General features: G+C 43.8%; 1 protein-coding gene and 1 long non-coding RNA gene across 11 annotated transcripts in view; one reads left to right on the forward strand and one right to left on the reverse strand.

Moving 5' to 3' along the window:
• Nucleotides 1-17,841, forward strand: part of ADAM23 (ADAM metallopeptidase domain 23) — a 181,748-nt gene that overhangs the window by 59,951 nt on the left and 103,956 nt on the right. For all 10 annotated transcript variants that reach the window (XR_012664448.1, XR_012664449.1, XR_012664450.1 and 7 more), the window contains exons 4-5: nucleotides 12,985-13,048; nucleotides 17,335-17,417. Coding sequence is in view for 7 of the 10 variants with exons in the window: in XM_075118099.1 (XP_074974200.1) it covers nucleotides 12,985-13,048; nucleotides 17,335-17,417 (147 nt within the window). In the remaining 3 variants the exon portion in view is untranslated. The remainder of the gene's footprint in view (nucleotides 1-12,984; nucleotides 13,049-17,334; nucleotides 17,418-17,841) is intronic.
• LOC125645217 (uncharacterized) lies at nucleotides 4,063-13,410 on the reverse strand. The gene is made up of 2 exons (XR_007359245.2): nucleotides 13,169-13,410; nucleotides 4,063-4,599 (listed from the first exon to the last, which is right to left on the reverse strand). It is a non-coding gene; the product is annotated as an uncharacterized LOC125645217 (long non-coding RNA).

Consider the following 17,841-nt stretch of genomic DNA (forward strand, 5'->3'; position numbering starts at 1 on the left):
ATGTCCCATGACCTGGCAGGCCCCACCACATCACTTTTGCTAGAGCTGTGAGGGGTGGGTTAGGACTGGCTACACATCTCCACACCCAGGAATTTAGCCATGCTTCGGAGAACCCCCATGTATCCATTTAAGTCAGTTATAAGGGTTGTTGGTGCTGCCAGAGTATCACAAATGTTTATATTTGGATCAGGATCTGGTTCTGGTTCTGGCTCCCTCCGCCTAAAGCTCTAGTATCAAAATTTTATAGCAAGTTCTCATTACTTACTTATTTCACTTTTTAGAATGATATATTGGTTAAGCTACTGTTGTCAAGTCAACAAAACATATTTTGTGATGGGTTATCCTTGGTTCTAACTAGGGATGTAAATATCGTTAAAAAAGTTAAACAGTTTAAATGATTTAAAATGTTGTTTAAACGGCTAACTGTTTAAGTGACTGGGGCCCATCTGGCTGGCACGGCTGGGGCTGGGCCTGCTCCGGCCGGGTAACACGGCTGAGCCCGCTCCGGCTGGTGCGGGGGTTAACAGTTAGGGCAATTAACCGGTAAGACTATGCTTACCAGTTAACCTTTTACAGCCCTAGTTCTAACTGTTTTTTGTTTGCTTATTTGGTAATTCAGAAAATTTAAGCAATTCACAACTGGTTGCCCTGTCATTAGTGTTGAGTTGGAAACATGTACAAAATACACAAGCAATCAGTTGATTTATTAGTACCTAAGATAAACATAATTTAAAGAATATGAAACACAAATAAGTCACAGATATTGCTTGTCTTGTTACTGGTTCCATCTTTAGTTTCTTGAAATTAATTTTGCTTATTGTTTATAAGGCAAAGTCTTGTGATTTAATAAAATATGGTAGAAAGAAGTAGTAGTGAGGCAAGATAGCACAAGTCAGAACAAGACTCAAAAATCAAACCGGACAGGACCAAGAAGTATGGAAAAGTTCAGGGCAATTATACTCTTCCTCACTCTCATTATTTCATTCATCCAATCTGAATTTGGATTGCAGTTTGGTGTGGGTACGAGACATCACATTCATGTTCTGTCTTTCTGTTCTGGAATCAGTCTACATACATCTCCTGAATTGTTGCCAAATGTGGTTGTGACCAGAATGACTCTTACAATTAAGATGGCAAAAAGTTCTAACTCCCTGATTTCACGTATTCATAATTTTGCAAAGCATTCACCTTTTCACTGAAACTTTTCTTGCTTGATTTTGAAGCATAATTTATTTTTGAAACTTTGAGCAAAATCCTTTTAATCATATTGGAATTATGGGTATGTCTACACTACGGAATAAGGTCGAATTTATAGAAGTCGTTTTTTTAGAAATCGGTTTTATATATTCGAGTGTGTGTGTCCTCACAGAAAATGCTCTAAGTGCATTAAGTGCATTAACTCGGCAGAGTGCTTCCACAGTACCGAGGCTAGAGTTGACTTCCGGAGCGTTGCACTGTGGATAGCTATCCCACAGTTCCCACAGTCTCCGCTGCCCATTGGAATTCTCGGTTGAGATCCCAATGCCTGATGGGGCTAAAATATTGTCGCGGGTGGTTCTCGGTACATATCGTCAGGCCCCCCTTCCCTCCCTCCGTGAAAGCAAGGGCAGACAATCGTTTCGTGCATTTTTCCTGAGTTACCTGTGCAGACACCATACCACGGCAAGCATGGAGCCCGCTCAGGTAACCGTCACCGTATGTCTCCTGGGTGCTGGCAGACGCGGTACGGCATTGCTACACAGTAGCAGCAACCCATTGCCTTCTGGCAGCAGACGGTGCAGTACGACTGGTAGCCGTCCTCGTCGTGTCCGAGGTGCTCCTGGCCACGTCGGCTGGGAGCGCCTGGGCAGACATGGGCGCAGGGACTAAATTTGGAGTGACTTGACCAGGTCATTCTCTTTAGTCCTGCAGTCAGTCCTATTGAACCGTCTTATGGTGAGCAGGCAGGCGATACGGATTGCTAGCAGTCGTACTGTACCATCTTCTGCCGGGCAGGCAAGAGATGAGGATGGCTAGCAGTCGTATTGTACCATCTTCTGCCAGGCAGGCAAGAGATGAGGATGGCTAGCAGTCGTACTGTACCATCTTCTGCCGAGCAGCCATGAGATGTGGATGGCATGCAGTCCTTCTGCACCGTCTGCTGCCAGCCAAAGATGTAAAAGATAGATGGAGTGGATCAAAACAAGAAATAGACCAGATTTGTTTTGTACTCATTTGCTTCCCCCCCTCCCCTGTCTAGGTCACACTGCAGTCACTCACAGAGAAGGTGCAGCGAGGTAAATCTAGCCATGTATCAATCAGAGGCCAGGCTAACCTCCTTGTTCCAATAAGAACAATAACTTAGGTGCACCATTTCTTATTGGAACCCTCCATGAAGTCCTGCCTGAAATACTCTTTGATGTAAAGCCACCCCCTTTGTAGATTTTAGCTCCCTGAAGCCAACCCTGTAAGCTGTGTCGTCAGTTGCCCCTCCCTCCATCAGAGCAACGGCAGATAATCATTCCGCGCCTTTTTTCTGTGCGGACGCCGTACCAAGGCAAGCATGGAGGCCGCTCAGCTCACTTTGGCAATTAGGAGCACATTAAACACCCCATGCATTATCCAGCAGTATATGCAGCACCAGAACCTGGCAAAGCGATACCGGGCGAGGAGGCGACGTCAGCGCGGTCACGTGAGTGATCAGGACATGGACACAGATTTCTCTGAAAGCATGGGCCCTGCCAATGCATGCATCATGGTGCTAATGGGGCACATGCATGCTGTGGAATGCCGATTCTGGGCTCGGGAAACAAGCACAGAGTGATGGGACCGCACAGTGTTGCAGGTCTGGGACGATTCCCAGTGGCTGCGAAACTTTCGCATGCGTAAGGGCTCTTTCATGGAACTTTGTGACTTGCTTTCCCCTGCCCTGAGGCGCATGAATACCAAGATGAGAACAGCCCTCACAGCTGAGAAGCGAGTGGCGATAGCCCTGTGGAAGCTTGCAACGCCAGACAGCTACCGGTTAGTTGGGAATCAATTTGGAGTGGGCAAATCTACTGTTGGGGCTGCTGTGATGCAAGTAGCCCACGCAATCAAAGATCTGCTGATATCAAGGGTAGTGACCCTGGGAAATGTGCAGGTCATAGTGGATGGCTTTGCTGCAATGGATTCCCTAACTGTGGTGGGGCCATAGACGGAACCCATATCCCTATCTTGGCACCGGAGCACCAAGCCGCTGAGTACATAAACCACAAGGGGTACTTTTCAATAGTGCTGCAAGCTCTGGTGGATCACAAGGGACGTTTCACCAACATCAACGTGGGATGGCCGGGAAAGATACATGACGCTCGCATCTTCAGGAACTCTGGTCTGTTTCAAAAGCTGCAGGAAGGGACTTTATTCCCAGACCAGAAAATAACTGTTGGGGATGTTGAAATGCCTATATGTATCCTTGGGAACCCAGCCTACCCCTTAATGCCATGGCTCATGAAGCCATACACAGGCAGCCTGGACAGTAGTCAGGAGCTGTTCAACTACAGGCTGAGCAAGTGCAGAATGGTGGTAGAATGTGCATTTGGATGTTTAAAGGCGCGCTGGCGCAGTTTACTGACTCGCTTAGACCTCACCGAAACCAATATTCCCACTGTTATTACTGCTTGTTGTGTGCTCCACAATATCTGTGAGAGGAAGGGGGAGACGTTTATGGCGGGGTGGGAGGTTGAGGCAAATCACCTGGCTGCTGGTTACGCGCAGCCAGACACCAGGGCGGTTAGAAGAGCACAGGAGGGCGCGGTACGCATCAGAGAAGCTTTGAAAACCAGTTTCATGACTGGCCAGGCTACGGTGTGAAAGTTCTGTTTGTTTCTCCTTGATGAAACCCCCCGCCCCTTGGTTCACTCTACTTCCCTGTAAGCTAACCACCCTTCCCTCCTCCCTTCGATCACCGCTTGCAGAGGTAATAAAGTCATTGTTGCTTCACATTCATGCATTCTTTATTCATTCATCACACAAAGAGGGGGATGAGTACCAAGGTAGCCCAGGAGGGGTGGTGGAGGAGGGAAGGAAAATGCCACACAGCACTTTAAAAGTTTACAACTTTAAAATTTATTGAATGCCAGCCTTCTTTTTTTTGGGCAGTCCTCTCTGGCGGAGTGACTGGTTGGTCAGTGGCCCCCCCACCGCGTTCTTGGGCATCTGGGTGTGGAGGCTATGGAACTTGGGGAGGAGGGCGGTTAGTTACACATGGGCTGTAGTGGCAGTCTGTGCTCCAGCTACCTTTGCTGCAGCTCAACCATACACTGGAGCATACTGGTTTGGTCCTCCAGCAGCCTCAACATTGAATCCTGCCTCCTCTCATCACACTGCTGCCACATTTGAACTTCAGCCCTGTCTTCAGCCCGCCATTTACTCTCTTCAGCCCGCCACCTCTCCTCCCGGTCATTTTGTGCTTTCCTGCACTCTGACATATTTGCCTCCACGCATTTGTCTGTGCTCTGTCAGTGTGGGAGGACAGCATGAGCTCGGAGAACATTTCATTTCGAGTGCGTTTTTTTTTCTTTCTAAGCTTCATTAGCCTCTGGGAAGGAGAAGATCCTGTGATCATTGAAACACATGCAGCTGGTGGAGAAAAAAAAAGGGACAGCAGTATTTAAAAAGACACACTTTATAAAACAGTGGCTACACTCTTTCAGGGTAAACCTTGCTGTTAACATTACATACATAGCACATGTGCTTTCGTTACTAGGTCACATTTTGCCTCCCCCCACCGCGTAGCTACCCCCTCAACCCTCCCCCCTCCCTGTGGCTAACAGCGGGGAACATTTCTGTTTAGCCACAGGCAAACAGCCCAGCAGGAATGGGCTCCTCTGAGCGTCCCCTGAAGAAAAGCACTCTATTTCAACCAGGTGACCATGAATTATATCTCACTCTCCTGAGGATAACACAGAGAGATAAAGAACGTATGTTGTTTGAATGCCAGCAAACATACACTGCAATGCTTTGTTGTACAATGATTCCCGAGTACGTGTTACTGGCCTGGAGTGGTAAAGTGTCCTACCATGAAGGACGCAATATGGCTGCCCTCCCCAGAAACCTTTTGCAGAGGCTTTGGGAGTACATCCAGGAGAGCCGCGAATGCCAGGGCAAAGTAATCCTTTCACATGCTTGCTTTTAAACCATGTATAGTATTTTAAAAGGTACACTCACCGGAGGTCCCTTCTCTGCCTGCTGGGTCCAGGAGGCAGCCTTGGGTGGGTTCGGGGGGTACTGGCTCCAGGTCCAGGGTGAGAAACAGTTCCTGGCTGTCGGGAAAACCAGTTTCTCCGCTTGCTTGCTGTGAGCTATCTACAACCTCATCATCATCATCTTCTTCTTCGTCCCCAAAACCTGCTTCTGTATTGCCTCCATCTCCATTGAAGGAGTCAAACAACACGGCTGGGGTAGTGGTGGCTGAACCCCTTAAAATGGCATGCAGCTCATCACAGAAGCGGCATGTTTGGGGCTCTGACCCGGAGCGGCCGTTCGCCTCTCTGGTTTTCTGGTAGGCTTGCCTCAGCTCCTTCAGTTTCACGCGGCACTGCTTTGGGTCCCTGTTATGGCCTCTGTCCTTCATGCCCTGGGAGATTTTGACAAAGGTTTTGGCATTTCGAAAACTGGAACGGAGTTCTGATAGCACGGATTCCTCTCCCCATACAGTGATCAGATCCCGTACCTCCCGTTCGGTCCATGCTGGAGCTCTTTTGCGATTCTGGGACTCCAACATGGTCACCTGTGCTGATGAGCTCTGCATGGTCACCTGCAGCTTGCCACGCTGGCCAAACAGGAAATGAGATTCAAAAGTTCAGGGTTCTTTTCCTGTCTACCTGGCCAGTGCATCTGAGTTGAGAGTGCTGTCCAGAGCGGTCACAATGGAGCACTCTGGGATAGCTCCCGGAGGCCAATACCGTCGAATTGTGTCCACAGTACCCCAAATTCGAGCCGGCAAGGCCGATTTACGCGCTAATCCACTTGTCAGGGGTGGAGTAAGGAAATCGATTTTAAGAGCCCTTTAAGTCGAAATAAAGGGCTTCATCGTGTGGACGGGTGCAGGTTTACATCGATTTAATGCTGCTATATTCGACCTAAAGTCCTAGTGCAGACCAGGGCTATGAAAGGATTTAAAAAAAATGTTTTTCTGAATTAAAAAAAAAATCCTGACAATTTTCATTCTGATAGGATAAATAAAAATGATTAACTTTGAAATGTCAGACTTAATAGGTAAATTCATGGTGTGTACTTTGCTTTGATCTTTTTAAATTAGTTGTCAAACATTCCATCTGTGCCAGTACCTCTTTTAACAATGTAGATTTGATGGGAGAGGCTGCAAAGTTATGCCTCAGCACCTTGAGGCATCCTTCATCCTGATCAGTGTACTGCTATAATCAACCCATGTTTAAGTTTGGTGCTTTAACACATTGATTTGATGGTGCTTAGCACCTTGAGTGAGGCATTGCCAGATGCCCAGGTTGATCTGTCATAGAAGATACTCCACAATTCCAGACTCTGTCAGCTTTGCCCTTGGCTTCAGGCATCAACTGCAAGAGGTTTCCAGTTTCTTGTTGGGCCCACATGTTCTGGAGGAGGAATGCAGAGAGGGACAAGAACAGGACTGGGCGAAGAAGTGGTGGGGAGACTAGGTTGGGATAAGGAGCCTGGGAGAGGAAGGTTAGGAGCTGGCTGTACGAGGGGACTGGCTTGTCAAGAAGACTGGGACCCCAGAGTGGAAACAGAGCTGCCGGGGACGGTAAGACTGAGATCTGATGAAGAGCTGTGAGGGAATGGGGCAGGAGACTGGGACCAGGAGCCTGAGGAGGGAGTCTCCGACTAGGAACAGTGTGGGGTGGATGAGAGACTGAGATGGGATGAGAAGGCTGGTGGGAGGACTGGGGCTCGCTGGTCAGGGAGACTCTGATGAGGAGTTTATGGAGGAAAAGTAGGACTGGGAGCTAGGATAGTGGGGAAGACTGGGACTCAGATGGGCAATAAGACTGACTGGGATGAAGAGTCCAGAGAAATTGAGATTGGGACTGTCTACATGAATAGGCTGGAATTAGGAGTTGGTTTGGGGCTGGGGGAAGACAGGACTGAGGCAGGGACAGGCTGGAAGGAATGAGAGTACAAGGGATCAGGCTTGAGGGGAACGTGCAAAAGAGTCTGTAACCATTTAAATTATATTCCCCATAGAAACAGTAATGAACCAAAGAGTCTTCAGTCTCAACATTTGTGTTATCAGCAAATATCTGTGGAATCCCCAGCAAAGCATGTGACTCTTCCCCTCTGGTGGCTGTTCCACATAGAGGATGAGAAACTGCTACTGTTGTCAGTTACTCCATTAGTTCATGTGACGGAAGTCTGTGGGGTGGCTTTGAAGGTTACAGCCATGATGATGGCCTATCTGGGTGTCAATGCCACATGATATAATTTGTTTTTTCAGTTTGCTGTTCTAAAACCCAAGGAAATTGTGCATGCGCGCACACACACCCCTCCATTAAAAGAATAGTTTTAAAGTGGCAGAAAATGCCAGAACTGTGGTTGCCTATGGAGCGTTAACATGGCTCCCTTAAGGCTGCATGAGTGACCTCAATTCTGACATTTTCTAACTTTTGAGTACTTGACTTTGCAACCTTAACATTCTTTTTATGTAGTTTTTTTTTCTGTGTAATTACTAATTACATTGTGCAATCTTAATATATGCATATGGATTCAATATGACTTTGTAAGTGTGTGGCCTGATCCTTTGTTTCCTTATGCAAATTTTTTACTTTGTATCATTCTGTTTTACCATTTGAGTTATGTAGTGAGAAAAAGGGTTCAGAGAAATTATTAAACCCACTTTGTTAGTGGTGCTCAGGTCAGTTTGGTTTGAAACAGCAGCAGCATAGCAGGTAAAGTTAGGGTGCCACCGGGAATCAGTGGCATTTATAAGCTCAACAGTTAGACCAAACGGACTCTTGCCACAAAGTCCAATTACATCTACAAATATGAGATATAAAATTAATCCAGAAGCAGTACTCCAAAATGATATGGAAAAGTTTTCGTCTGAAGATTAAAGACTTTTGGTGGGATTTTCAAAAATGGCTAATGGAGTCAGATATTCAATTTCCATTGAAAGTCAGTGAGAACTGGATGCCTAATACCCTCAGACATTTTTGAAAATCCCATCCTATATGGTCATTGCTATGTGCCGTGCAGATGAAGTTAATGTATCCTGTAGAGCTAATAGAAAAGGAGGACTTGTGGCACCTTAGAGACTAACAAATTTATTTTTTAAAGAAATTTCTGTGTGCTAAGGACCTCTGGGGCAGAGCCTCAAACTGGGTCTGGACCTGGGTAAGCAGTAGTCAGTAGGCCAAGTAGAGGGTTGGAGCATGGCTGCTCCTGTGAACCCTGCAGACTTGCGTTCAAGGCCTGTGGATCATGACACAGAGGAGACAATCAGCAAGATTCGCACTTGAATCAACCAAAGCTTCAGGAGCACTTCCCATTAGACTGGCTTTCCAAATGGCAAGTCTCATAGTCTCCTGCACAGGATTACTTCCTGAAATCAGTTTGCATATGAGGAAACTGATGAGGTTTATGCTCCAGGTCTAGAATTACTCTCCAGATGTAATGAACGGGAGGGTGTGGGTTCCCAACAGTTTGATATTCCATTAAATGGTAGTTCTCGAAATCCAGTCTGACTTTAAAGACAGAATTCACTATTCCAAATAAAAAATTACCAAAATGGATGTGATCAGGAACACCTTATAGCTGAGGGAACCTGGTCCAGCTCAGATAGGAAACAAATACATTTCTTAGCATTGAGGACAGCCCTTCTGGCCTTTCAGAATACAGTAGAAACTCAGAGTTACGACCACCTCCGGAATGGTGGTTGTTCATAACTCTGAACAAAATGTTATAGTTCTTTCAAATATTTACAACTGAACATTGACTTAATACAGCTTTGAAACTTTACTATGGAGAAGAAAAATGCTGCTTTCCCTTTTTTTGAGTAGTTTAACTGTATACTGTATTTGGTTGATTTTTTTGTTTGTTTTTGTCTCTGCTGCTGCCTAATTGCGTACTTCCAGTTCCAAATGAGGTGTGTGGTTGACTGATCAGTTTGCAACTCTAGGTTCAACTGTAGGATACGAAGCATTTATATTTTGTTCATGGCATAAAAGGAGGATGAGTCTTTGAGGATCAGGAATCATATCTTGATCTTTCTTGGATGGGACCTGAATCTTGTGATTTAGGCATATACTGCTCTTCCTGTTGAGCCCTAGAATTCAATAGATCCATGCTTTTCTTTGTAACAAAATCTGCTTCACAGTCATCAGCACCTCTGCTAGTAGAATATGTGAAGAACAGTACCCTGTGTATTACATGATGAAAAGATAATACTCCCTGGCTTAATATTCAAGGTCCTTTCCTCCTTGCAAAGAATATGTCTTCCTTCCATGTTGCCCAGATCCAAAACATCTGCAATGGACACATTCTTTGGTAGAGAAAATCTGCCGAGTTGCAGTTTGGGCCTCATTTACGTTTCTGAGACACTGCAAACTGAATTTCCAAGCCTTTGCATATGTATCCTGTGCGAAGAGAGTGCTCTGGCCAGTAGACCCAGATGATGGACCAGATTCTGCATTCCAGTGAGCTGTGCTTAAGGGAGACAGGTGGAGTAAGGGGCACCTTTTGGTCGTCCTCTATATTTGGATCCGGTACCTGCTTCACCCTCAAGTAATTTAGAGCAGTAATTAAACTTCCTATCTAAATTCTGTCCTTATTTGGCAACAGTGACAGATCTCATAGATCAACATTCAAGGCAGAATGTGGGATGAGACTGGTCAATGCCAAAACAGCAAGCATTTGAAAGAAAGCAAAAACTTATTACAGATGCCCTAAGTTAAAATACTACCGGCTTGGAGAACGAATGACACTACAATGTGATGCAGCCAAGAAGGGACTAAGGGTAGCTGTGTTGCAGAAGCTGCCGATTGCATACACCAGTAGAGTTTTGGTAGAAACTGCAGAAGGGTACATCCAATTAGAAAAAGAATGATTGGCTGCGGTATTGGGGTAGAGTGATTCTACCAATATGGTCACCCTGTAAAATAATACAATCAGACCACAAACCACTGGAGACAGTGATGTTTAAGCCTCTCCTTAGTGATTCCAAAAGGTTGTAGTGCATATTGATGTGGCTCCAGCTTTACTAAGTAGAGCTCAGATACTATCTAGGCTGTTTGCTAGTGTCGTTTGGCACAGTGAGGCAGAAACTTGTGCCAGGCATTGGGGAGATGCTAGCACTGGGAGACAGTGCAAGATGATTCGGATGCTGTCCATCAATATGATGCACTGTCTCACATAATTTGCATAACTGAGCATGTGAGAAGTGCTATAAACATATGTTTAATTGCTTTACTTTATAAGGGCCAAAGTGCCCAAAGTCTTGTTGGATTGAGCTCTAACTCATTGTGGTTGGGGCATTGAAACTGTCCCAGATATATAGACTGAGACAAAGGGCTGGTGGGGATAGGAGAATACCCCTTTATGGTTCCCTTCTCATCTGCTGGGCAGTGGCAGCAGGGCAGTCTGGGAACACCAGGACCAATGCTGCTCCCACTCCCCCAAACACTACATGAAGCAGAAGCCCCTCTTTCCATGAGTGGAGCCAGCCCTCTGGCACCCAAGTCTTTAGCTGTTGGAGTAGCCAGCATGTTTCCACTACACCCATGATCAGTGATGAGCTGCCAAAATCTTAACAACCGGTTCCCTCCTCACCCCAGGAGAAGGTCGTTGCCCACCCCTGCCCCCGGGACTCCTGCCCCATCCAACCCCCCGCGTTCCTTGACACCTCCCCCAGGACCCCTGCCCCATCTACCCCTGTCCCCTGACTGCCCCCAGAACTGGGCAGGAGGGTCTCGTGGACCACCATAGTGGGTGCCCACACCACCCCTAAGAGCCAGAGGGACCCGCCGGGGAACGAGGTGGGGAGTCCTGGCATTGTTTACCTGGGGCAGCTCCCAGGAAGCATCCGGCAGGTCCCTCTGCCTCCTAGGGGCAGGGGAGCATAGCTAGGGGGGGAGCAGAGGGAGCGGCCGCTCCCCCCACTGATTACATCAAAAGTGGTGCCTTAGGCACCGACTCCGGAAAATTTGGTAGGTGCAGAGCACCCACCGCCAGCTCCCCGCTCCGCGCCCGGCCCCCAGCTCACCTCACCTCCGCTCCGCCTCCACCCCTGAATGCACCACCCCGCTCTCCTTCTCCGTGCCCCTCCCCCCCCCCCCCCCGGCTTCCCGTGAATCAGCTGTTCGGCGGGAAGCCTGGGAGGGCTGAGAAGCAGGTGGCGGCTTCCCACTCAGGCCGAGGGTGGCGGAGGTGAGCTGGGGTGCGGAGCGGTTCCCCTGCGCCGCACCCCACCCCAGGTTACCTGCTGCGGTGCGGGCGGTCCTCCTCACACCCCCCTCGCCCCCGCTCACCTCCGACTCCCTGGGCCTGAGTGCGAAGCCGCCTCCTGCTTCTCAGCCCGCCCTGGCTTCCCGCGTGAACAGCTGATTCGCGGGAAGCCTGTGGGGGCAGAGAAGCAGAGCGGGGTGGTGCATTCAGGGGAGGAGGTGGAGCTGAGGTGAGCTGGGGCCGGTGGTGGGGCGGGGCGGGGAGCTGCTGGTGGGTGCTCTGCACCCACCAAATTTTCCCCTTGGGTGCTCCAGGGCTGGAGCACCCATGGAGTCGGCGCCTAAGGGGCCACTTTTGGCCGGTTAAATTTAGAAGCCCTTTTAGAACCAGTTGCCCCTCGCGGAACAACCGGTTCTAAAAGGGCTTCTAAATTTAACAACCGGTTCTAGTGAATCGGTGCGAACCAGCTCCAGCTCACCACTGCCCACGATCCCCTCTAGTATTAGGGCTGTGTTTTATTCTTTTTCCTCATCTCTTTGACAGAATGGGGACTTTTGCGGAGGGAGAAGCAGTTTTCAGGCAAGGAAGTGTGGGAAGGATAAAGGGTGAGATTGAGTTGAGAAAAGATGAGATGTGAAAGAAATAGGGGATAGTCCTGCCAGGATATTAGAGGCTTTGAAAAGAAATGTTAAAAGAGTTACTAAAATAGTTTGAGTTTGTAAATGAAAGTTGAGTAAAGAACTAATATAATAGTTAGGAAGAGGGGTGATTAAGGTTAATAGATAATCTGTAACATGTTTTTTCTCTCTATAGACTTCAAGGTCCTGGGACAGGCACTGTGTCTGTGTGTTGTTTTGGTATGAATAATAAATATAATACTTATTTGAAAACAATAATGAAACTAACCATACATTGGTCAGTTAGATCCAGTGGAAACAAAATGCATAGAATCAGTTTATATTAATTTTAAGTATTGTATACATTAAAAACAAATGAAATCATACTAATGTAAGACTAACATAATGAAAAGGAGTACTTGTGGCACCTTAGAGACTAACCACTTTATTTGAGCACAAGCTTTCGTGAGCTACAGCTCACTTCATCGGATGCATACTGTGGAAAGTACAGAAGACCTTTTTATACACACAAACCATGAAAAAATGTGTAGTGGTAAACATCCATTTTTTCATGGTTTGTGTGTATAAAAAGGTCTTCTGTACTTTCCACAGTATGCATCCGATGAAGTGAGCTGTAGCTCACGAAAGCTTGTGCTCAAATAAATTGGTTAGTCTCTAAGGTGCCACAAGTACTCCTTTTCTTTTTGCGAATACAGACTAACACGGCTGTTACTCTGAAACTAACATAATGGAAATTCAGCCAGTGAGTCAAATTCCCCCAAGTCTAAAGTCTTTCGTGCCTCAAAATGCAACAGCTGGAGACAGCTGTCTTGATTCTTTTAATTTCCTAGGTTAGAAAAAAATGATTCAAGGATTTCAGCTAAAATCATAAAATTACAGTGATTACATCTACATTTTTGTTTCTGTTTTTAAGAAATACCACACAAAATCTTTCTTTTTTTTTTTACAGTGATTTGTTATCCTCCGATTATGTGGAGATTCACTATGAAGACGGAAAACCACAATTTTCGAAGGTACATATATATATTAAATAACAGAGACTTATTCCCCTCTCCCCCATACAATGATAATGCAGTAAAACACAAACTTTCTTTGTTTTTTACAATATTTATCAAATACCAGAAGGCATTTACCACATATCTCAAGGAATTGTGATCTTGTCTAGCTGATGAAGATTCTTCAGCAGATGACTGGAGCAAAGTTGTAAAAAGTGTGGGCAGTTAGCCGCAAACGAAAGTGCCAAAGATGAAAGCTACACTTTCTAAAGTATAATTTTTTTCAGTTGCTCCCACACCAGAGGTCACCATCACTAAATTCTTCATTAAACATTTACCAGTCCTTCGCATAAAGTGCAAGACTAAGTTGTAATGGAAAGTCAGTAAACAAACTTACAATGGCTTTTCTTTGCAAGAGTTTTTATAAAACCATGAATCAGAAAAATACATACTGAGTGAAATTCACCCCTCTTCAGAATGTCAGCAGAAAGCCTATGCACCACTTAAGTTCTCAAATTAGAGCTAAAGTAGAATTTAAGCAGTGCATAGGCTTTGGACAGAGATAAATTTCACCCTTGAGAGAGAGGATTGCATGACCCTAGTCCTTTGAGGAGATGGGGGAACAAAAATAGATAAGTTTTTGTTTGATTTAGATAGCACAAGGGAAGATTACTATATTACTGGGATGTAGAATAGCAGAGAGAAAGGAAGGATATAAAATAAATGTTAAGGCAAGAATGTCTTTGTTTAAGTTAACTGAACTCTTAGACTTTTAAAATAGCTATAAATGTCAGAGTATAGTAGAAGTTGCAAGTCACTATTCATGAAACTTGCCTCTGTTCAGAGGGCCAGAAGGACAGCACAATATGTAAATCTTACTTTTACGCCCTCTAAACCAGGTGAATTTCACCCTTTATGTGGTTGCTATTTGTTTGGTTGCTGTATCTCCATTTGCTTAATCTGACCTCCTCATTGAGGATCTTAATTAGAGTTCAAATATAGTACCTTTTATTCTAATGTATCAATTTATACTCTGTTCCTTGGGAAAAATCATTTCATGCAGAATATCAAGGGAATTGCTTAGTTTTGTTAAGACATTACTCAGGAGAGCAGGCAAAAATGCTAAAGGAAGCAAGAAAACTATTCCTTCTGGCTTTTACACAGACTCAAGCAACTGTCAGCTACAGCACTAGCAATGAGCACTGCGGTTGCTGAATCATGAGTCTAACTGGAGGATTATATTAGAATTTTAGACTCAGCAAATGGGCCACCTTTGCATGCTGCAGTAATTAGAGCCAAACTTTCTGAAGGATATTTTCTGAGTTGATTGACTTAGAAACACTAATAGGGCTCTTTGAGGTCACATGATCCACAAGAGGCATAATTAACAAAAGTAAAGGAAATATAGGGATTTTTTAATCTGCTCAGTCTTTTTTAGATATATTTGACAAATGGCAAGCTGTTTATTTCTTGGTGAATATAGAGAAGTGAAATCTTGATGAAACCATCTCTTTCTAGAACTACAGTGTATAGCTTTATTATAGGGGTGAAAATAACCAGGACCAAATTGTGATCTCCTCACTCCCATGAGTAATCTTATTAAATTTCTTGGAACTACTTGTGTGAGTAAGATAATCACAATTTAGCTCTTAGGAAGAACTGTTTAAATAAGCCCAGTTCCATGAACTCCAGAATACAGGCCAGTGCATAATGCATATATGGGTAACTGTCATGTAACAATGGTTATTTACTTAATTTTGTTAGAGTACATGAACTTAATTGTGCACAGTAAAGGTTGTGCTATACCTGTTCCAGATTCTGAACAGAACATTTCATAAAATAAACAAGATACAAAATGAAATTGCTGCTGATGTTTACAGTTCACTAAAAAGCATTACATGCCTGGTGATTCCTTAGGGTACATAATAGGTTAGAACAATTGGAAGAAGCAGTGTGACAACACTGTATTTACACTTTTCCCAATAAAACTATTGTAAGCACTTCTTTTCACCTTGATTTTAGCTAGGATTGTTGTTGACAGATATTAAAGGCCAGGTCGTTAACTGATGTAAATCAGCATGAATCCATTGCCTTTAGTGGAACTACTTTGACATGTACTAACTGAGGATCTGTGGCACTGAAAGCTTCTACATTCTTCAGCACTTTCTCTTACATGTTCACTCTCTTTAAAAGTTTAAATTGAGACTCATGTTTTCAGTGTAAGTATATAAGGCCTAAATGGTTTCTAGGTTTGCTCTTGCTGCCAGCCTTCTAATAATAAAAATCAAGTGCCCTGTACTTGTTTACTGAATTGAACTATTCACATGAAATTAAATTCTGCCACCCTTATTCACAATGAACAGTCTCTTAAGCCTCTAGCGGTCCCATCAAAAAATGGCGCACGTGGCTCACATTAATTTAGGGATTAGTAATTTTGCTATTCAGTAATAAGGATAGAATTAGATTTTAAGACTATCAGACTATAAATAAGGGATACAGATTTTGTTCCAGTAATTTGTTGGTATTTTTGCAGTTCCCTAAAGTATAGAATCCATAGGGTATTCTAAAGGTTTTAATTTTTCTTTTCAAAGACTTGACTGCTTACAGTCAAAATTAAATATTTATTAATACTACAGTGCTGCTCTTGTTTCACTGCACACAGAAATTAAATAGAAAGGATTTGGGACAAGGAAAAAGATCATTTATATATTGTCACTGAGACTGTGTTTTTTAACACCAAAGAATATTTTGACAACATTTCTGTCATTTTTTTCCATCTCTGTTGCTGGCTCCCATATTTCCCTCTTGCTTATTATGTTGTTCTGCTTCTCAGTTGGGTTTCTTTTTGTCCCCTGAGTTTATTTGATATTCTCAAACAATCAAAGGTCTTAATTTCTCTCTAAGATTATTCAATTTTGTCTTGCCTTAATTCAGGCCCTGTAAATTTGGGAAGAAACATCTTACATTCTCCCCATCACTGGGCAGCCAAATAAGGGCCAAGTACAGTCTGTCCACACATTTTATACGGTATGCCATGGAAGAGGCCTGAGGCCAGTCTTTGAAGAGTGACAGTAGATGTGCCTCATTTCCAGAGCACCGTTCTATGCATGAAATGAGGCAGTGCTCCTATGGAAATAGTAGTATGCATAGTGTAGTTAGAACTGTGTACTAATGGGAGCTGGTCAGGAAGTGCTAAAAAATTTTCAGAAATTTTCTGATGGGGAAAAAAGCTCTGTTTATGTGAGAGGAAGTAGATGGTGACAAAGTAGGTGATGGAGACTGTGCACATGTTCATCAATGAAATTGAAGAAATAGTGCTGTTTGGCCATGATTATGGCAGAGCTGAAGGAGAACAGAACAAATTTGTCATGGATGAAGCTCATATTGTCATTTCTTGTCTTGCTTCTCACTTCTCCTTGTGTGTGAAGGTTAACTATTTACTCTGTAAGTTCTCTGAGGCATGGACTTTGCATTTATATCTGTTTATGAAGTGCCCAACATACCTGTGGCTCTTTACTAATACATTTTATTTAAGGTCTGGGTTTTGTCTCAGTATTGTCTACTGATATGTACAAATATCATCATCATAGTCAAATGATCTGCTCCTTGTTTATTTTACTGTCACATATTTTTATGTTGAAAAATCAAGTTTTTACTAGTGTTTACCTCAGTTTGCATAGTAGAGACAATACAGTTCTGACTTTTTGAGCAGTATTCTCTTCCTTAGTCATGCATCAGTAACCATATTGTTTAATTAAAGTTCCCATTATATAAAGTTTCATTCTTGAAGACTTTTTAGCAAGACAACCTTAAATTTGACTTTCAGATTCGAGGCAGAGCTTATGTGGGTTAGTGTTTAAAAAAATAATTAAAAATACTTGTAATTTCAACAGTTTTGATTTGGCCATCACTGAGAAATCATAAATATGGATCCCTATAATACCACATCTAAAGAATCATTTTTGAGAGGGAAATTACTCTTTAAGGAAACAAAATAATTAATGGCATTGTGACTTAAAGTAAGGAAAGGCCAACCTTTGCTATGACTGGAACCCATATATAAATAAGTAATAAGAGGTACTTGTGGCACCTTAGAGACTAACCAGTTTATTTGAGCATAAGCTTTCGTGTACTTTTTTCTAAGCACCGAATATTTTTCCCCTTATTCGTGATGAGGAGACTCAGTGGCTGTTAACGTAACAGACTCTTCCCTTGAAATTTCTTCACCTGGTGTGTAGGATCCATTTTTCAGTTAGAATTAAATGATAATTTAATGTATTTATTTTTTTCTTTAACATCTTTAGGGTGGAGAGCACTGTTACTATCATGGAAACATCAGAGGTGTCCAGAACTCCAAAGCTGCCCTTTCAACATGTAATGGACTTAAGTGAGTGCAAATCTTCATTCCTCCAAAGAGACTATATTAACTGCTTGCTAGTCTTGGATTCCTGTTCTTGGGTCTCATCTCTTGGCATGAGACAGACTGAAATTCTCCAAGCTTTCAAATTTTTGGCATTCTGAGGTACAGGCAGACCAGTCTTGTTTTAAGAATATTGGCTACTATCTAAATGACTCCTCTAAAGTATTCTCTGTCAACTCCTTGATGACCATGCTCAGCTAAGGAGTTTCTGATTGGCACTGCCATTTTTTAAACTGCTTATATCCTCTGCCCTGTCTATGGATTTTATCTTTTGGTTGATGGCTTCTCTGTATCTTTTGATTTTTTTTTCTGTTCCCTTTAGTTCTTCAGTGTTCAGCAGTTTTTTCCTCAAGACAGGTTCAGGACTGTAATAGTAGAAATGTTCTATGTC

Source organism: Caretta caretta, chromosome 11 (assembly GCF_965140235.1).
Source record: "Caretta caretta isolate rCarCar2 chromosome 11, rCarCar1.hap1, whole genome shotgun sequence".
Taxonomy (NCBI): Eukaryota; Metazoa; Chordata; order Testudines; family Cheloniidae; genus Caretta; species Caretta caretta.